This window comes from Colius striatus, chromosome Z (genome assembly GCF_028858725.1).
Source record: "Colius striatus isolate bColStr4 chromosome Z, bColStr4.1.hap1, whole genome shotgun sequence".
NCBI lineage: Eukaryota > Metazoa > Chordata > Aves > Coliiformes > Coliidae > Colius > Colius striatus.
The window spans coordinates 77987068-78008376 of NC_084790.1; the positions used below are offsets into that span (position 1 = coordinate 77987068).

The 21309-nt window shown below is 41.5% G+C and overlaps 1 protein-coding gene across 3 annotated transcripts in view; it reads left to right on the plus strand.

Annotated features, from left to right (window-relative positions):
- The first annotated feature begins 141 nt into the window (after nt 1-141).
- KIAA1328 (KIAA1328 ortholog) overlaps nt 142-21309 on the plus strand; it is a 179857-nt gene continuing 158689 nt past the window's right edge. Inside the window, exons 1-5 of one of the 3 annotated variants that reach the window (XM_062017931.1) lie at nt 142-205; nt 4229-4264; nt 5636-5775; nt 8483-8577; nt 17424-17539. In XM_062017931.1, the coding sequence (XP_061873915.1) occupies nt 154-205; nt 4229-4264; nt 5636-5775; nt 8483-8577; nt 17424-17539 (439 nt within the window). In that variant the 5' untranslated portion in view covers nt 142-153. The other 2 variants (XM_062017932.1, XM_062017933.1) reach the window with 2 other exon arrangements.

Sequence of the window (21309 nt, forward strand, 5' to 3'; positions counted from 1 at the left end):
GGCCTACGTCTCCCAGCATGCCCCGCTCTGCCGCGGGCCGGCGCTGCCCAGCGACCCGCGGGAGCGGCGGGGCGAAGCCGGCGCGAGCAGCCAATGGGCGGCGGGCGCTGGGGGGCCGGCGGGGGGCACTCTGGGAGTGGCGGTTGTTTCAAGATGGCGGAGGCGGCCGCCGGGCCCGGCCGAGGCGTTTGCTGGAGCCGGGACAGTATCCTCCCATGGGGCCAGGGCAGCTCGGGCCGGGCCGTGCCAGGCGAGGCTGGGCGGCCGCCTCTCGGCGCGGGGGGGTCCGGGCGGGAGCTGAGGCCAGCGGCTGTGTGGCGGGGAGAGAGGCAGGAGAGCGGTGAGCTGGGGCGGGCGGCCTGTCAGGGAAGGCGGCGGGGCGCCTGCGCTGGGGTTGTGGTGTGCGGAAGGCTGGAGCTGGTGCGAGGCTGTGGGACGGGTGGGGTTTTGTGGCCGTGGGACGGGAGATTGGAGGGCTCCGCTCGGCCTGAGGAGAGAGGCTGGGCGTGTTTCTGTGTGCCCTGAGCTCTAGAAGCAAAGGTGGCTTGGAAGAGGAGGGAGGGCTGAGTGTCCGCGTTCTGTGTGACCTAGAGATGAAGTTCTGGGGGAGCCCAATATGTAGGAAGTAGATGAACGAGTTCAGCTTATGGAAACTTGCAAGGGAATAGACAGAGAGAAACCGAGGCTAGAGGCAGAACCAGTCGGGATAAAAAGAGGTGTTTTGCAACTGGTGTCTAAGCTTGACGGCTGTGGCTGTCCTGATTTAGGCCCATCAGGGAACAAAAGACCACGATTAGCACCACGATTAGCCTCAAGTACTGAAGAGGCTAAGGATTGCCAAAGGGCAGGGAGAGCTTAATTGCCCCTTAAGGTTCAGGACAAAACAGACCAGGCTACCGGGCTTGGGGAAGAAAACAGAAAAATAATTTAATGCAACATCAACTAAAACATACCCCCAAAACCCAAAACATAACCAAAATAAAACAACACAGAGTGGTACAACAGTGAAGAGTCTGACCAGCCATTTAAGACCAGTTTCTCCCCACTCCTCCCCTCTTCCCTGATCAGAGCCCTGATCCTGGTGTTTTTACCTCCTCCCCCACTGAACGGCTCAGGGGAACAGGGAGTGGGGGTTTCAGTCAGTCTATTCCTGATGGCTTTTGCCATTTGTCCCTCCTCAGGGCAGGTGGGCTCTGCACCAGTCTTCCCTGAAAGTCCAGGGGGTCCCTCACACACACGGCAGTCCTGCACAGGCTACTCCGATGTGCATTTATCCCAAAGGCTGCAGCTCCTCTCTGCCTTTTGTGTGGGGCTGCTCTGGGCCCGCAGGCTCCAGCACGGCCTGTGCCATGGCCGTCTCCCCACACAGTCTCTGCCCATCCGGGTGTACTCACATGGAGCTGCTGGTAACTCTCGGTCCTGCCATGGCCCTGCATGGCTTGCAGGGGTACAGCTGTGTCCTCGCCATGGCTTGCAGAGGGGTCTCTGGTCTAGTGCTTCTTCTTCCTTCTCTGACTGTGGGGTCCTCCTGGTCTCCTCCATCTTGTACCACTCTTACACCTCCTGCCAGCACTTCAAATTCCCATCCCTAAATAGTGCTGGCAGAGGCAACAAATTGGCCCAGCGAGGCTGGAGGTGGATGTGAACCCAGGAGCCGGGGGAGAGTCCAAAAACTCTACCGGGTCTTCCCTGCAACCTTCTCCCCCTATTACCAAGCAGAAGCTGCTCCTTGCTAAACCATGACAATGGCAAGCATAACATTTCGGGTGAGATTGTGAGGGATGTGCAGGTTGCAGTGTTCTGTATGTCAGGAGCAAGGGGCAGACTGTGCTGTCTACATCTGCAGAAGACATGCAAGTTCCAGCCGTGAGAAAGTACATGGGGCTGGATGCATAGATGGAGTAAGAGGTGGTTTTGGTGTTGGGGACTCAGCCTGTAAAAACCTGGCTGGAGAGAGGTGCACTTGCATGGCTCAGAGAACCAGAAGGAGTGTCCGTTGATGTTGGAGCTCAAAGGGCTGAGTGAGAGGCTCAGCTACTTGAAGACAGTAGGGGGGAAGTGATGGTCTGGCCTGACAGCAATTTAGGAGCTGACAGTCGAGCTGTAGGTAGAGAGCCTTCATGCGTTCCTGTTGCTCATGCTGGGAATGGGATTCCGGTATGAACTGGAAGCGATGGATTAGTCTGTGTGTTCGCTCTCGTATATTTGTGCTTGATCACACACCCCCTGGGGAATGACGCCTGAATGAAACGGACCAACCCTCCAATGGACTGATGAGGCAGCACCTTGTTGTGGTTTCCCATTTGTGTTAAAAAAAAAGAAAAAAAAGGGGAAAAAAAAGAGAAAAATTAAGAAAAACTTGCTTACAACTTCTCCGTGCTGTGAAAGGGTGGAGGTTGGTAGTCAAATACCAGACATGTTGCCACACTTGCTACTCACAACACTGCTTCAGTTGTGGAAGCGTGGGTGTAGTTATAATGAGAGTGTATCTTTACCAATTAACAGCTTGGGTGACAGGTTGTTTTGCAGGACTAAACGTGGTTTCTTGAGCTTAGCTGTGGCCTTGTGCATTGTAATAGTCTAAGGAATGAAGCTCTTCCTGAGCACTGTTTTTTTTCCTCTGACCTTGAAAAAGCTGAAGTACCTGGGTTGTGAGCAAATAATCGAGCATGCTTTCAAAAAAGCAGGATGGGAAATGTGTAAGTGTTGGCAACATTGCTTTAACAGCTTTGGAAAACTGAAGATCACTTCATAATTGCTGAACAGATAGAGCGTAGCAAGGCAGATGCTGTTGCTTGCTCTGTAGGGCGATGTTTGTGATTGCTGCCTCTGCTGTTGCCTCGAGCATTAGCTGTGACCCTACAAAGTTTGTAAAGTGTCACCTTATTGGGAGTCTTGAGAGGCACATGGCAATGGATTAATGTGAAATGATCAGTGCAGGTGCTGACAGGGGGTCTCTCACACTGAGAAAAGGATGTTGGACTTGTTTATGAATCATCTGCTGAGTGACTGCAATTTTCAGCCCATCCAATTAAGATAACCTGACCTGCCTTTGGTTTATCCTAAGACACTAGGCTGCAAACCCCCACAGCAGTTGTGGTAGCTGGGGGGAGTAATAGCAACAGCTTTGACTGAACATGTGGGAATGTGTTAAGTTAGGTTTTTGAGATGGTACTTTCAAAATCAAATGTAGCAAAGGCGAGAGTTTGTATCCCTCAGTAGGAATATTTTTACAATCAGACTTTATTGCGTGAAGACAATTGCAAAACCTTCAATGCATAGATCTGTAAACAGCACAGAAAGTAGGTAATTAATTGTCCAACCTTAGAAGGTTGAGGAGAGGAAAGAGGTCAAAACAAAAGGCAGTGGAGCAGATTTTTGTGCCCTCTGCTTCTGTTTTTCACTGAGTATAATGTTACTTCCTCACGTGGGGATAAAAATTGTTCCACTTGGCTAAACGAAATGGTTGATTTCAGAAAGACGCTACAGTTTATGCTCTTCCCTGAACTGTGTTCAGTTCAAATTTTTGGGACTTCTGAGAGACGGAGATTCACGTTCTGTGACTGCTAACACAGCCCCAAAAAGATAGTGCCTGCTCCTTTGGGATTGCTGTTGGAGTGTTTTCTGCAGTCAAGTAATCTAGTAGCTAAAGCTGTGCGCTGTTTGAAAGCTCCTGAAACTCCTGAAAGAAAAGGAGTCCTGGGACTTCTGGCTGTTACTCATCATGTGATGATCAGCTGAGAAGGACCAACTTCCTTGGAAATTTTGCACTTATTTATGTTTCCTAGAATAATTGTACAAAATGTATTTCATCAGATTAGGAAGATGCACTATTTCAGATGTGTATTCCCTACATATTAAGAAGTTCCTTATCTAATGAGGACCTGCTGTGATTTAAAGACATATTATTCCTTCATTCTCCTGGTAGTTGCGCTTGTAACCGGGGCTGGTCCCTGGGGTCTTTTGTGAAGGTGACCTGGAAGATAGCCTTTACAGGCTGAAAGTGAAGTGAAGAAAGGAGTGATGCTTTCGGGTTTAGAAATCTGTTTGATGTTTGTATTTTCTAGTCAAGTTTTCCATTTGGTAAAAACCCCCAGAGTGTCGCCAGTTTGTTTTCTTATTGACAGTTTGGTAAAATCAAGAGCCAAAGTACTTGCTTTTACAGTTCTGTTTCAAGAGCTGCACTTGCTCTCTTTCTGTTTATTACCTTCACCAAAGCCACATACAGTTTCTGATGAAGAAAAGCCCGTGGTGTCTGTTTCAGGTATGGCATTCTAATAGCTGTAAGCAAAGTTTACTCCTGTTGATACTAAACTTTGCAATGTCTTTTGAGGTACGTGCTTGGTGTCTTAAGTGTGTAAGGTACAGAGTCCTCATGACTTCTGCTAGGCCATACAGGATGACAGTAGAGAACTACTATCACGGACTAGAATTTTCTAATTGTCTATCTCGGACTCAGAATTTTCTGATTGTGTTCAAATACAGCTTTTACAGTGACACGAGCTCCTGAAAACATAACTGGGGATGATCAACACTAGTCAAGTAGTGTATATATCCAGAGTATGTCCAGCAGTTATAAATTGTAAGTAATCCTGCTTTCTGGGTGTGGAGTAGTATGATGAGCCTTCAACATCACTGGCCAAAGAGCTCTATGAAAACTCTCCACCTGTGTTTTGTAGCTAGCGTAGTTCAAGCCAGGCAATGTCAGATTGTTATGCACTGTGCCCTGGAAAGAAAGCACTGATTCTAAATGATAGAAATTGATTCACTGTGGGAAATATTCTTCCACTCCCATGGAGCTGAATTTCAGACAGCTTGTTGCCCCTTGTGTACGAGCATGGAGATGTTAAAGCTTGCCATTTAGTTCTTTCACTTGAATAGCTGGTACACATCTGAGAGGACTTACCTAAATAAATGTAATCTATCTGCTACTGTAGAAACTGTATGTTTTTTCTGTTCTGAATGTTTTGCACTTCTGAACAGCCAAAACTCAAACCTGAAGGAAGTACTGAGAAGCTGTTGGCTTTCATCTGGCCCTGGCAGGTTTTAGTGTTAAGTGTCCTTGTTGTCACCAGGACACAATTGCAGGACCCAGATTTTCAGCCCTTTCCTGTTGTTACCCTTGGTAGTGGTGAACTCAGTCAAATGAAGGCAAGAAGCTTTTTACAGATGATCTGTGGAGTGTGCACCGCAGCGTTGCCTTACTCATCTGCTGGGTTCTGAAGGGAATGAACGGTTAGTGTGAGCAATTAGTAAGTTGTCTGCATGGCAGCAAAAAGTGAGCGTTTTATTGTCTGATAAAATTGGAGTGGGATTTTTAACAGCCTTACCACTGCTGGATTTCTTGTTCTCTTTGAGTGTGAAAACCACAAAGTCGATTTTACACTTTCACATCCTAAACGTGTGCTTTTGCAGCAGGTGCATTTCTGGACTTGCTTTGATGTTGGTCATAATAACATTTTGCAGGGAGTGGGAGGCTGGGGTATGACTGCAAACCAGTACCTAAAAGGCTCATTCTTTTTCTACAAGAGCTGCTAAGGCAAGGATGCCTTTGCGGGAGTCTTGTTGTAGGAGGCAAAAGAATGATCCCTATTGACTTCATGGTCTGTGTGTTGTGTTTGCCTGTCACCTGCAGGAACGTCTACACGAGGAAATTTAAGAACCAGGTCTTTACCAAAATATCGAGACAGTAAAACTGAGCTAAAGGTGCCTGTAGCTGTTGCTTCTGGTTCCATGGATCCTGTTAGAAGCACGGGAAACCTGTCAGGGCAACAGGTGAGTACGGGCAATTTTTTCTTGCTCTCAAGAATGCACATGGTGGCAAAAGACATTTAGATTTTCAACAGGTTTAGAGTGCTACTGTTTTTGCAGTCTATTACACTTTTTGCCCACTTCCATGCTACCTTGCTGGCGAGAATGACTTTTCCACTGACCACCCACCTAAAGAGAACAGAGGCTGAATGTGCTAGTTCATGGAAGTGGTATAACTATAGCTATGTAAACCAGGTTTCTATGTGTATGTCTGTGTGTGTGTGTAAGGAGATTGTAGCTTTGAGTAGCTCTTAATCTGTACATTGCTAGCCAAACACATAGCAAGTTGTATTTCAGTCTATTCAGTTTAATTAGTCATATCACTTTGAAACACTAAAATTTTATTTAGAGACCTCTTTTCCCTGGCTGCTCTTGATAGTAGGGTAAAATAGCTTTTTGGTTTTAATAACGAAGATTAAAAATTTATAATAAGCTAAATATGAGCCAGCAACGTGCCCTCATGGCCAAGAAGGCCAATGGCATCCTGGGATGCATCAGGAACAGTGTGGCCAGCAGGTCAAGGGAGGTTCTTCTCCGCCTCTCCTCTGCCCTGGTGAGGCCTCATCTGGAGTCCTGTGTCCAGTTCTGGGCTCCCCAGCTCAAGAGGGACAGGGAACTGCTGGGGAGAGTTCAGCACAGGGCCACCAAGATGATCAGGGGACTGGAACCTCTTTTTGATGAGGAAAGGCTGTGGGAACTGAGGCTGTTTAATCTGGAGAAGAGGAGACTGAGGAGAGATCTTATTAACATTTACAAATATCTAAAGGGTGGGTGTCAGGAGGCTGGGACATCCCTTTTTTCTATAGTAGCTAGTAACAGGGCAAAGGGTAATGGGATGAAGCTGGAACACAAAATGTTCCACTTAAATATAAGAAAAAACTATGTTACTCTTCAGGTGAGGGAGCCCTGGCACAGGCCGCCCAGGGAGGGCGCGGAGTCTCCTTCCTTGGAGGTCTTCAAGACCCACCTGGACATGTTCCTAAGCGACCTGATCTAGGTGACCCTGCTTCTGCAGAGGGGTTGGACTAGATGATCTCTAAAGGTCCCTTCCAACCCCTACCATTCCATGATTCTGTGAAAAATGCATCTGATTAGCAGTAGTTTGTCAGTTGACATACTCTTTTCTGTTAAAATCTGCTTCACTGTTGTTGTCAAACTTCTACTTCCTCTTTTTTTGGAGTGAAAAATGTCCTTTAACTTTTTATTTTTTGTCAAGAAATACCATAACCTGTCTTCCTACCAAAAAAGTTGTTTTCAGGCATTTTTAGTGTGGAAATCTTTCAACCACAAGCTGAAATTAAATTCAATTAAGTTGAAGACATTCTCTTGTCATTTGTATGACTGTAAAGAGCCTATGGTTGGAAAGGAAACTGAAATCAAATGTCAGATGACTCTAATATGTGTCTACATCAAATCATCAGCTGTTTCAAAAGTTATATAATGCTTTAAATGTTTCAAACAACTGTTCAAGAAGCAACTAGCTAAGAATGGAAGGGGCATTCCCTCTTTGATGTGTGTAAATCAGCAGCTATGACTGCTAACTGGAGGAGTGGGAGCATAGCACAGTGTTTGCTTTGCATGTTCAGAGGTTGTCCTGTGCTCTATTGTGTTAACTTGGCCAAGGTGCGAGGAATTCGGTAGCATTCTTGTAGGTCATGTTAAGCATTGTACGCTTTCAGGGAAGTTTGTAATATTTTTAGGTTTGTAAAAGTCTTAACTGAAAATAAAGAAATAAGATTAAGTGGTAATATTTAAACTTGCCAAAGTCTTGGACAGAATAGCAGCACTTTTCATGCTGCTTTCATCTTGGGATTCTTATTTGTGCATGGCTAACACTGGAGAACTGGAGTTACTGTTGACGGTGTTTTTATTTATCAAAAAAAATCTAGAACTTAGAACTAGTTCCTGCTTGGAAACACCCAAAAGAGGTAACGCCGGTAACCTCGAGAATACAAGGGACTGTTGCAAACAGGAACGCAAATGTGCCCTCTGGTGGGCATTGGTGGCAGAGACTGCGATTCTCTTTGTCGAAAGAGAAGTTAAAGTAACTGAAGTGTTGAAGTACGTTAAAGGTTTGTTTTGAGAAGGAGTAGCAAGTACGAAGCTGACAAAGAAGTGATGCAAAAGAATAGTGACATATGAAACAGTAGGTACTTTTCAGTGTATTTAAAAATTATTTGAAATATGGACTTGCCACCTTGCCACCTACTAACAATATATAACCTTTTCTTCTGTTTTATAAGCTTTGATCATAAAACTACAGTGGAATGTTTGGTTTTTTCACCTTTTGTTTCAGTATCTCAACAGAATAAAGTTTTAATTTGCATTTGGATATTGCTCCACTAGATTTCCAAGTCATGAGAACCTACTACCCTTTAATCTACTATGAGTAAATGAATAGTGTATGTCTTAAAATTTTACTCAGCATGTTTGATATTGAAGCTAACAGCTTGTATTTGAATTACAAGTGTCTTGAAAGAATTCTCCACAGTTTGGTAATTTGTTTCACTGAACTGTGCTTATATTTTAGAAAATATGTATTTTATTTCTAGTTGGAATTTGTCTAGTTTTCAGCTTCTAATTATTAGGTCTTGAGATGCTTTTAATATCTGCAGAAATAGGTGTTCTCATTTAAAGAGTACTTTCTAAAATGTTACTTTAAAATGTTCAGGTCGCTAATGAAGGAGAAATAAAGAGTGCTTGTTTAAAGGATTTGTGTCCTGAAGACAAGAGACGCATTGCAAACTTAATTAAAGAACTTGCCAGGTAAGAATAAGCATCACCTGAAAATACATTATGTTTTAGGAGAGTCATTTGTCTAATTAACATCAATGTGGAACTGTTAGGGAACTTAATTATTTGCATGAGGTCTTTTTTCTTGCTGTAAGAGGCATGAACAATGAAGCGGCCTGATTGTGTTTTTTCCCTGCTTCCTGATCCAAAATCCCCTGAACTTATAGAAAACACGAGCCCAAGTTTTGTGATCTGCAGTAGTTCATCTATATAAAACTAGTCCCAGGGCTAGTATTTTGTGTGCTACTTGTATCATGTTCCCTCTGGGAAATGAAAAACTTTGTTGTTACGCAATTTTGTCACGCTTTTTTGTCAGGATCAAGCTTTTATATGGAATGCCTTGTTAAAATTTGAAGGGTGATCTTGTGGCTGAAACAAGTTAATCGGTATTTGCTCATGTTTGCACGTGTAAAGCTATAGAGTCCAGTGTAATTTTAACTTATCTAACCAAACTTTCTTCTTTTTCACTGATTTTATTTCATTTTCTCAGTTCTTTGAAAGGAGAGACAGAAATTGTATCTCACCTCTAGTAAAAGGGATTTTTAAAAGTTTTGTTTCAGTACTAATTGCATTACAAGGTTAACCATGTGAAAAATAGATTGAATTGGAGGGAGGAGATTTTTCTTTCCCCGTCTGTGTCCCTACCACTTAAGAATCTCTGGAAATCTACTTGTTACATAGTGGCTGTAAAATTGAGAAGGAACACACAGGGCTGTGGTAGACTTTCACATAGCATCAGAGAGGAATTCACTTGAGATGATCTGAGGTTGTTTGGGCTAAGAGTTAAGTGTCCATACAAAGGATTTGTAAAGGCAAAGTTTTTCTAGAATAAAATGTAAGTTCTCAGGTACTAATGAAATACTTTTTTTTTTGCTGTAGATTTCTTACATCCTTGCAATAATTGGCAAGCATTACTATCCTTTATAGATAGGAAAATTTGGGCAGAGAAGTTAACTTACTTACTCAAGGTCATGCAGCAAGCCTGTGGTCCAGCTAGGAATATTTTCTCTCTGATTATCCTCATCCAGTGGGTCATTTTGCCTGCTTATAATTTATACTGATATAGGATTTCTTGCAATACAGTATTTCAGTAATTTTTGAAGCTCTTCATGCTTGCAACTCTATTTTATCTTATCACATGTGTTAGAAAATTTCTAGTTAAGGCTGTCATAAAAAGTAGATTGCAGGAAAGCCTGGTTACAAATTGTCAGACGTTGGAGCTATTCGGACACTGTTGCTGCCGTTGATTTATAGAGGTATATTCTAATATTAAAAAAATCGTTTTATTACATTGTTCCTCATAATACACTGCTCTCTGGTGAATAGTAGTACACTAACTCATTTGAGCAAGGGATTCTTCTTAAATCTCAAATGCTGTGATTTTTCCCTGAGGACAGTTTGATATTTCTGCCTGACATTTCTTGGAAGAAAAATAGAAGGTGCAGCAACATTAATTTTGAAAAGTAAAATTAGTGGAACACTATTATTTTATACTTAGTTCTCTTTTATTTTTAAACCTAATCATATTTTTATTGGATGTAATTAAAAGTCCTTTACAGAGTAATAGGTAAGTTGAACTTTAATTCCGCTCACCTTGTCACTTTTTTAAAACCGTCCATAATTTTCATTCCTAGTTGTGTAGTGACAGAAGGTTTTTACAGGCAGTAGAACATTCTTTGCTATTTCAGAGAAGAAAAAGAACCAGCAGGATGCTGAAGATTTTCCAGGGAGGCTGCCCTCCAGTAAATACTTGGAATAATAAAGATCTCACTTCACCAGAGCTGTTGCTACTATTTATGAAGGAAAATGATGGTAGTTGAGACTAATTCCTTCACATTTACTGTGGGACAGTGGACAGAAATAGATTGATCAATAACTATCTGCATGAAGGCAGTTGTAAAGTGCTAAAATTCAGTCTGTGTAGAAATCAGTAGCAAAATAAAATTAACTCCTGTGGCTTGAATTAACAAAATCTTGCTTGAGCAGCTGAAGATATCAGTCTTTCCATTGATTTCTGTGACTGCTGAAGGAGAGCTAACATAGTCTTCTTCCTCTTCCTACTTTTCCTTCTCCCTCAACTCTCATTCCCCATGCACTTGTGAACATAGGCAAGGTGTGTGCCTGTGCATTAGCTAATATGCTGTAGTGTCAGTCTTAGTGTGAGTATATTCTATCGTTGGCAATATTGTGATCCTTTCCTTCAGAAAAAAATACAAATTGGTTACTGGGCTGTAACGCTTTGCTGCTGGGGATTCCTGTGGCTGACACCGTATTAGCTGTTAGGAACTTTATGAAATTGCATTTTGATACAGGGTTGAGGGAAAGGACTCAGCTGTATCCTCTAAGTCTTCTTTCTAGGCTAAATAATCTTAGTTTAGTTTTGCTTTGTGCTGCCACCTGTAAACCTAACCATTATTTTGCCTTTCTTTGAACAGAGACAGTCTATCTTCCTTCTTGCAGTGAAAAGCGAGAGGCAAACTGGATCCAAAGTTTATAAGACCAGAACGTTGTAAATTTGACTTCTTTTTTTTTTTTGTCAGCAGAAGGAGTCATGCCCATGAATGTCAAAGTGCTTCAAGTAAATGGGAAATTCTTGTGTGTGGTCAGCCATTATTTTCAAACCCAACCAGCACGGCACATTTGTGTTTTCAGCACACTGCTGGTGTGGTGAAAGTGGCAGGCACAGTAAGAGCAAATTGTATCTCTCCCTACAAACGGGTCCTTTTAAGAAGCAAAAAAAAAAGAAAGACTTTCTCTGAGCTTTTACAACTGCGGGCTACTCCTGAAACAGTCATGTGCTTACGTAACGAAATAAGCAGTGACATGGTGAAGACACCAGAACATTCCTACCCTCGTACTTTGTGCCAATGTCAGGACATATTAGCCTCTTCCAAGAGGGAACAGTGCAGAGTCCTCTGGGAGCATTAAGGGCTTGCTAGACACCTTAGCCAGAATGGATACACAGTTTTTGTAGTAAAATAGTTGATGTGCAGATTTTGAGACCTCTCTCTGACTTGGAATTTGACTGAAAGGACAGAGTTGGAACATCCTTTGCAGAGCGAATAAGTGTGTGTGTGCTTGCAAGCATTCACCTCACTCGTAACTGGTATCTAGCCATAGTACCATGACATTCTGGGTCCTGCTATCACATGTACATTATAAATGCTTCTTCTCCGCAAGTTCGTATGTGCCTGTAGAGCACGCATATCCAGTTTGCTCTTGAAGGAACAAAAGTATTGATGGACTGACAAGTGCTTCATGAAAGTTTATTTTTTTGGTTTTAGTGGTGAAAATTGGTATCTAACTACGTTGTATTGTTCAGATAAGGTAAACATGGAGAAAACTGGCTCCCTATGGTCTTTACAAACAAATCTTCAAAAGCAATTTAGGTGGAAAAGTATTACAGTGTCCTTATCTACCCAAGAGAGTGAGTGATTGCCTTTTTCAAATGAGATAGGAGATGGTTTTTGCTATCAGATGTCTTTCTGGCAAAGACCACTATCATGCCCAGAATGACTTGTACCTGACAGCTAGTAAAACAGACTTCAAACAAAACTTTGTCCATTGCTGAGAAAATGCTTCCTCCTTCTCAAGACCTTGGATTCCTAAACCCTGTGTAGGGTGCTGGCAGACTAGGATGCTTATCTTTTCTACTGGTGCTGCTTTATCGGGACTTTTTATCCCAATATGAAAGTGAAATTGCCCAACTAAAATTGATGTGTTCCAACAAAAGGTGAAAATGGGAATCAAAACAGAAGGTTAATTTGGTTACAGAACTGGAAACTGTTACAGAGGAGGACAGTAAAACTCTTATAGCATGTATCTGCTGTTTAAGTGTTTTTCTTCTAGCACTTGGGATCTTTGAAGGACAATTTGCCTCTCGAAGCTCATGTTACAAATCTGCAGTGTATGGCCTCTTGAGTTGCCTTCTCTCCTGGGTAACACTACCTCATATTTAACCACATTGTTACCTGGCTTTAACTTCAATGTCAAGATTGTCTATATTGTTTTTTGTACGCTACTTTGGGAGCAATATTGTGTTGCAGTGCTCCTAATTGGTCAGACACTGAGATAGCAAATGAGATATCCCTGAGCTTGCCTGGTAATTACTTCTTGTTGATTGGTAAAGCATGCCTAGGATTATCATATCACCAATCATACTTACTTTTTGTTCTTAAAAAGTAATTTGTAGCTATAAATTCACACTGTGAGATCTAGTTTTGTATTTTGAAAGGTACATGTCATAAAGTTTATCCATTGTGCAGCAATTTCAGTTCTGTTTTAGGATCATTGTTTTTTTTCTTTTCTGAATTTATACAAACTGCCTGTGATATTTAAGTAAAATGTATCAGATTTGTGAACAATGTCCTTAGACAAAAAATGCTGCCGTTCTCTCTTCCTGCAGTGCTGGTATTAAGAGTAATTTTGTTTCTCAGTCCTGCTAAAGGCATGTTGTGATCAACTCAGTCATGAAAACGTCTTGTTTCACCATTTTGGAGCATGTCTTTCACTTGGAATACCTGATTTCTGGGTGAGCTGGTGTCTGCATGATACCCTTATTTTGATCCTTGCTCTGTTTTTCCTCCTATGTGGTCTTGCCTTTTCCAGTTGCCATCTTTGCTTTGGTAGGAGTTTAAAACCTACAGTCTTTCAGAATGCTCATCAAAACAATTCAGTCCTGCTTAATTGGTAGAATGAGTCAATACCATCAGTGAACTTGTTGATCAACTTGTTCAGATCAGATAGACAGAACTACTGATATCAGCAGTGATCCTTGGAGCACACCATAATTATTGAAACTGGTGAACTGGGAATGAATTTTCATAGAGTTGTTATTGTTGGAGAAGACATTGAAGATCATTGAGTCCAAGTACAAACCTCACACTGCCAAGCCCATCACTAAACTAAACCACATCTCTCAGCAGTTCATCTGTGTGTCTCTTGAATATCCCTAGGGACGATGACTGCACCACCTCCCTAGGCAGCCTTTCCAATGTTTAACTACCTTCTTGGTGAAAAACATCTTCCTAATTTTAACCCTAAGGGTGATCTCCTAGGAAGCTATTTTGTCAATATATCATATTACATTTTTTCTGTTTCTACAGAGGCTCTGGTAAAATAAAATTTACATCTTTATTTAGATGTGTCTAGAACTATATAAGCTTTGAAGTGTTGAAATACAATGAAATCTTGGACAAAGATGCTGTGTATACTATGACACAAGACAGGTGATTGTGATGCTGAACAATAGGAATAATTTGACTGATTTGACATCTTTGCTCAGCTGCCAGTCCTCTGGTTGTTCCTGGAAATAAATATAACAGAGCTGGACACTGAAAGAAACAGTTGTGCCCTTTCTAGTTGCAGTGCCTTCATTATTTGCTGGCCACAAGCAGAAGAAAAGTGGGTGAAAATCCTTTTGAGGAGCATTACAAGCCTTGTGATGCTTCTATTTGGCATCACTGAAGTCCTTCTTAGTTTTAAGTCTTTATTTAAAGTCTGGTCTGGTCTTTACTGCCAGAAGGCAATGAAATTATATTAAAAAAAAATTCTCATGGAGCTATATAAAGAATGTGACATAAATCCAACATAATCTGATGACATTCTTATATTCCTTTCCTCTAACTTCCTTTTCCCACCTTCTGTGAGTAGCTGTCTTTTATGTCTTGCCTGCCTTTAGTGGGCTGTCTCCTGCATGTGTACATAAACACATGCTGCCACGTTTCTTCTAAGATCACTTAGTGTTCTCAGTTGTTTGTTGCATAAGATATGTGGCACAATATATTCATGTGCCTGGGAGCATGCCAGCTTGCTGTGATCTGTGTTAAAGAGAAACACAGCTTATGAACATGATGTAGACTGATACAAGCAATAAATTACAGAATCCAGAAAGGGTAAAACCTACTAAGTGTGGTATAGTTTATCTAGTGCTCTGTTCTTTCATACCTGATCTTGTTTTCTTTTGCTTCTGTTTGATCTTAATGTTCTTAAGTGCCAGTATGGCCCAATGTTTCAGTTGTCCCAAACCTTATTCTAAGGTAGCATCACTCCTGCAGTTAGTAAGCAACTTTCCTTCCTTATCCAGTGCCCTAAGAATGACACTCGTTCTCTCTTTCCCTTCTGATTGCATTCTTTTACCTCTCTTGTTTCCTTCCTATTTTTTTTATCTACATGGTCATTGGTAGCTTCATTGTCTTTTTCTAATTCACGTTTTTTGTTCTCTGTTCTCTGCTTGTTTTTTTTCTTATCCTAAGGAACAGCTTTGTTCTTGTGTCTTTCACTGATTACGTGTCACGGATGGAGTGATGTGCTTCACTTGTAAAAGAGATTCCATAAATAGCAATAATAAGAAGAATAAATAGCAGCATGTTTGATGTAAACCAGCAGTTTAACAAAGTTTGAGAATACATATGACTGATTTAATAGGGTTCAATGGCAAAGTACACTTGACATTCACTGCATAGAGGACAGGGTCAGACAAAACTGTCAAGGAGACCCATTGGGTTGTGAGATTCAGAAGGGGATCCTCTCGTGCTCTAAATTCCTTCTTAGAGAGGACTTTAGATGTGACTGGATACAGGCCTAGTCTCAGACTTGGTCAACCCCAGATATTCCTCAGCTAAGATTTCAAAGTTTAGCACGCCATTAATTACTTAGCGAGCATCTGTTGCAGCAAGGAATATCACATCTTGGACAAGTGATAAGCTTGAGAGGCATCCCCACTCGAGGGGAGAAGCTGGTGTGCAGCCCACTGCGTGCAGGAGAACCCAACCGGCTGTCCACTATTTCTGGAGTAGGAGAATTGACTTTTTACACAGTGCCTGCACAAGTTCTTTTCTTCCAAATTTGCCTTGAGTCAGACGTTGGCCAGTGCTGCAGTTGGCTGGGCACAGTGCCCAAGTTAGCCCTGGTCTACTGTGTTGTTACCTGTCTCGCCCAAGCCACCTTTGGCAGTGGTCAGCCCTTATGACTGTGGCTGGTGCTTCTCACTTAGTGCCACGTTACATAAAGGAAGGTCGTGTAGGCTGTAGTCACTTAGCTGATTGCTCTGGATTCAGAGAAAACAAACTGGTTGTGATGAGATGCAAAAGCCTGACTCTGCAGCATATGGCACACGCACCCAAGCTGGAACTGTGCCGGGGAGTGAGGACGTGTGGTAGATAGTTTTCAAAAGTTTGCTGCATGCTGCATGAGGGAGTAGCTGGCTGCTTGTACGGATCCAGAGTTAATACAGCAGGTCCTCTTTTAATTCTTTATTTTGTGATGTGTGTACACCCCTTTTGACAATGTTTGGGGAGAAGGAAAGGGGCCTAGGAATAAGGTGGTGAACACTGCCAGGGACAGGATTGTAAATGAGACCATGAGCGTGTGAGTAGTGGAGTTTTTACTTGAAATGTGTCTCTTTTTTTAGTGTAATTTAGAAACTTTCCAATTAATAGTTTGTTCCAAGTTTTCAAACTGCTCTCATTTGTAGAATTTGGTTATATGCTATATGTCTTTTTTTTCCCTCTGGGTTTGTAGACAAAAGGTGTGAGTTTCGGTATGACTAGTTCCAACTTCATGTAGTCTGACTCGAGCTGTTGTGGGAAGGGATATGGGTTGATTTAGAGCTGGGGAATACTGCTTGTCTGTAGTTTACCCTGGGGTGGAAGGTGGCCCAGTTGTGGTATTTTGGGCTTTTCCACTGGACTATCAAAACTAATCTGCATCCTCTTAAGGGAAACGCCACAGTGCCAAAAGAATAGCTCAGTCACTGAGTGGAGTTGTCTCTTCAGGACGTCAGTGAGTCCGATGGGATGAGTGGAAGTCTTAGTCCATTGCCTACATATATTCCATTAGAAAAAAATACCCTCCCCCCCCCTTCCTTTTCCCAGAGGATTGTTCCACTTAAAGGAGATTAAAATTGGAGTTTTCTACAAGTTGTACTGCTTTGGTCTCCTGTCACCTGTGCTGTGGCAGTGGTTTCAGCATCATAAAAGGCTGAACAGAAATTGCCTAAGTGCAGAGCAATAGTATTTCTTAGTCTGAGCTCATTACTTAATATTTTTGTAGAGCTTTTATAGAACCATGACTTCTAAGCCATGTTTTTTAGCATAGCTACAGGATCATCTGTACATAATGGTCTTCTTGTCTACGTGATACCAGAGTAATTGTTTTTACAGCTTGCTCTTGAGGTGCAGAATAAATGATCATTGTAAACCTTTCTCAGATTGTCATCTTTTAATCTTGATCCAATTATTTACCCTGATACAGGGTGCCAAGGCCCAGACAGAAAGTAAAATTTACTCCTGCAGCTTGATGTTTTAAAATCCCTAGAAGAGGACGAACTATTTAGTGTCAAGAAAACTAACAAGAAAAATGATTCTGTTCCTGGGCTTATACTTGACCAGTAAATGTGAAAGAAGGACTAGTTTATAGATCAAGAAACCGAAAAGTTTTTCAATTTCCAACCTGTCTCTGAGCTAAAGACTCCCATTTTGAGTTGTCTGCCTACATGCCCTGGGCTTGTAAGGGTCCCAACGTGTGTTCATTATGACTTCAGGGAATCACACTGCACAAATGCAATTGTGGGTTCAAGTCCTTGATTTGTTGTACCATGCTGCCTGTTAATATATGTGTATTCCAGAAAGGCCAATGTTTTTGAAAAAAGAATACGTTGCATCAAGTCATATGCACCTTCCTGTGTAATGAAATAAACATGGTGTGGCTAACTTGTTTCAGAGTGGAGAAGGTAAAATCCATTTACACATAGAGCGGAGGAGCTGAAAGTCAGACGCTGTGGTTATGAGCATCTATTATATTTTTCTGATTCTTTTCAGGGTAAGCGAAGAAAAGGAGGTGACAGAAGAACGTCTGAAAGCTGAACAGGAATCATTTGAGAAGAAGATCAGACAGCTAGAGGAACAGAACGAACTTATCATCAAGGAAAGGGAAGATATCCTTTAAAAATATGTGCAGGGGCTCACTGTCTGAAATGAGTGACTACAGAGAAATAATTGTGCAAATTTATGGCACAGAATAAATCTGCATGTGCTGCCATTCAAAAGCAATCAGAGAGATGACTTGCCAGCGTTTGATGCTGGTTCATTTGAGCTTAAAACTGCCATCCAGCTGTTCCTCTGATGTTGTTTTGCTATGAAATAGATATTTGTCAACTAAAAATGACAATAAGGAGGTTATGCATTAAAACAGGGTTACAGTGTTTTTTTTCATTAATCCTGTTAGGGTGTTGTAAGTGAGGTCTAAATCTTGCATGGTATTCTAGTGCTGTGTCCAGAAAAAGGCAACTTCCATGGAAGGCATTTAAACTGTGTAAACATACTATGGGTTTAGCGACTTCAGACTCCTGGTGTAGCTTTTGTTTGGTTTTAATATAAAGTTAGCTGATTTTCTTTTCTTGGAAGCTGTGACTTCCATCTTTCTTAGGCAGCATATGCTTAGTCCCAATCTTGAGATATCACATGCATAGTCAATGTTGCAAGAATTCTGCTGTTCCTTGTGTGATGAGCGTTTAAAAAATTCGCTTGGTCAATTCTCTTCCAAATCTTCCACACTGATGCTTTCTTATTCCTCAGAGAACTAATGGTTGGCTACATTGGCTTATGGAGGACACTTAGGAAGAGCAAATGGTACATGATTCAGGAGCTCTATTTCAAGCAGAGGACAGTAGTGCTATTTTAAAAGGCACTGGTGAAACCTACTGTGCAATACTGTTTTAAGTCCTGAGTCAAGTGAAAAATGAAGTTGGTGACAAAAGTTGTGGAGAAGGGCCACGTGGGGTGGATGAAGGGAGTCCTGAAGAACCTGTTTTCTGTGAAGAGACTGAAGTTTGTGTGGCGTGACTGGCTGTGTAGGAGTAGGTTGAGCTGGTGGTAAGGTGATTTGGGCACGAAACGGTGCTGAGACAAAGCTATGAGCCAGTGTTGGAACAGAAATAAATGGAGATAAGCAGTCCACAAACATAAAGGTGATGCGAGAGGAAAGTTCTTGAAAATCTGAGCAATCGTATTTCACAGCTTAGGACTGGAAGGCTTACCAAAACCCCCCTTTCTATGATGGAGCTTGGTTGGCTTTTGAAAGGAATCCAGTGATGTGTTGTCTCTGTCAGCAGGGGATTGCCCTTGATGACACAGAAGATCCCTTGTAGCACAGCAGCATTTATATTGATAGGAGGGATTTAGTCTTTTTGTACTAAGTAGTGTATACATCAACAGCTTAGTTGTAGTCGGTATTTTGTTGTATATTATGTCTTGTGCATTCAGTCAGCTCATGAATGTGTGAGGAGTGGATGTTCCTGGTTTATATGTTTTCATCTGTACCCCTAACACTTTCACTAATTCATCTGAAGTTTATTTGGCTACTGGGAAGCAGGCATGCTTGCTTGATTTTTTTATTTGTGTGGGATTTTTTTGTTGTTTAAGTTTTTTTTTGTTTGCTAGAAATAGATTGCACAAGTGTGAATGGTTTTTCAGAAGTCTGGTAGACATGGCAGAAGGTTAATGCATGCAATTTTATACTTCATAAAACTCTGTAAAACCTAGAAATATAAAACATGGTTATAATTTAAAACAATATAATTTTAACTACTGCAGTACTTGCCTATCATACATGAATGATTCAAGATCCTCACCATTTTTTATGTTAAAGCTTGTTGAAGAGACAAGAAATGGTAAAAAAGACTTGCCAGAGTTGAAAGTGGATTCTGCTGTTTTCAAGTATGGCAGCCTGATATTCTTTAAGGTCTTCTGGAATGAACAGAGTTGACTTACAAATAAGATGTCAGGGATATAATACCATAAGAAAAAACCTCAAGTCTGCTAAAATCAATTTTACTTACCTTTTTTTTCTCTTCTCCCAAAGCTAATTTATTCTCTACAAAATTACTTTATCTAGCCTAGTATTTAAAATTACCCCTCGGTAATAAATCAGTGCTTCTGATATAACTGCAGCTATTCAATGAAGTGTAATTTCAACTTGGTAAAGGCTTAATTTGAATGGCACAGGGAGTGTGGTTATGTGTGTGCTTTTTGTTGGTTTTTTTTTTCCTTTTTCAGCAACGTGCATTTTGTTGTTTGGGGTTTTTTTTGTTTTTAAAGGTCTTGCACTAAAAATATACTTTATGTGCTTGAAATCCCTACTTTAAAGGCAGTTGATTTTTTTTTTTTTTTGAGAGGTTGTACAGGCCCATCCTTTTGAATTCATTACTGATGAACTATGACAAAAGCTGTGAGGGGCAGGGGGGTGGGTGATATCGGTAAATTGGGGATTTCAAGTAGTCACCTGGTCTACTACTTTTCCCTAAAGCAGTATCATTAGATCTAGCATATGATCTTATCATTTGGTCAAAATAGATATTTTGGTTTTTTTTTTTTTTTCACAGAGCATTCTCTCTTATCACTGACTTCTTTCAAAAGAAGCTTAATCTAAATTGTTTTAACCAGTTCTAATACCAGAAGCAAATCAGACCTTTTTGTCTATAACGTTTTTTTTTTTCTAAGACATTCTAGTGCTGCTGTTCTTTGGAGATATGATGCTTAACACGAGGAAATTGCAAGGAAAGGCTGCGGGAACTGGGGCTGTTTAGTCTAGAAAAGAGAAGACTGAGGGGAGATCTTATTAATATTTATAAATATCTAAGTGTTGGGTATGAGGAGGTTGGGACACCCCTTTTTTCTATAGTAGCTAGCAACAGGGCAAAGGGTAATGGGATGAAGCTGGAACACAAAAAGTTCCACTTAAATATAAGAAAAAACGATGTTACTGTTCAGGTGAGGGAGCCCTGGCACAGGCTGCCCAGAGGGGTGGTGGAGTCTCCTTCCTTGGAGGTCTTCAAGAGCTGCCTGGACATGTTCCTATGTGACTTGAGCTAGGTGGATCTGCTTCTGCAGAGGGGTTGGACTAGATGATCTCTAAAGGTCCCCTCCAACCCCTACCATTCTGTGGTTCCAATGGTGTAACGGTATGTGCTGTGATGACATCTTTTGCTGTTCTTATTAAAATACACCCACCTGGGACAAACTGGAAAATCCAGTAACATGTGCTCCCATTCTTTTAATGCCCTCCACAATGAAAACATCTTATAGCTATAAGGGTGAGAAAGTGGTAGAAAAAATTAGTCTTCTGGATAGGAAGAACTAGAACCTATCTGGAAGGAAAAAATTGGAAAAGGAGATCGGGCAGGGCATGGCTAATGTGAAAGAATTAAAACCTGTGACTGATGGATTCAGAAGTGTTTGGAAAAAGCAGTCAGGGTTAAGGAAGAGCTAGGATGGAGGCAGTTGACCTAGAATCAGTCAGATGATTGTGAGACAGCTCATGAAAGCAGAGATGTGTTTGTTCAGTGTATTGTAGCACTCTCCAAACTTTGAAACATTTAGGACTAAGCTCCTGTGAAAAGGCTCATCATGTGTAACCTACCAACCTCTGCATCTTCGTCTGCACCTGTTGATAGTATTTGTCTTGTCTTTGGTTCTGTATTCCTAGATAAGATGGATCCATATTGGGTGTCTGAATTGTGCTTTTAGTGTCAATCTTTCTGGCATTGCCTTTGGAATGTTTGACTTGCAGCTTCAGATTCTTACTTTGGTTGTTTTGTTTACATTTTCAGAATAAGAGATGTGCAGTGTGCATCATGTTATGCTCTTAGGCTACTTGCGCTGCCCTTTCTTCCACTAGGAGTTTTTAAGAGAAAAGCTCCTGGCTTTT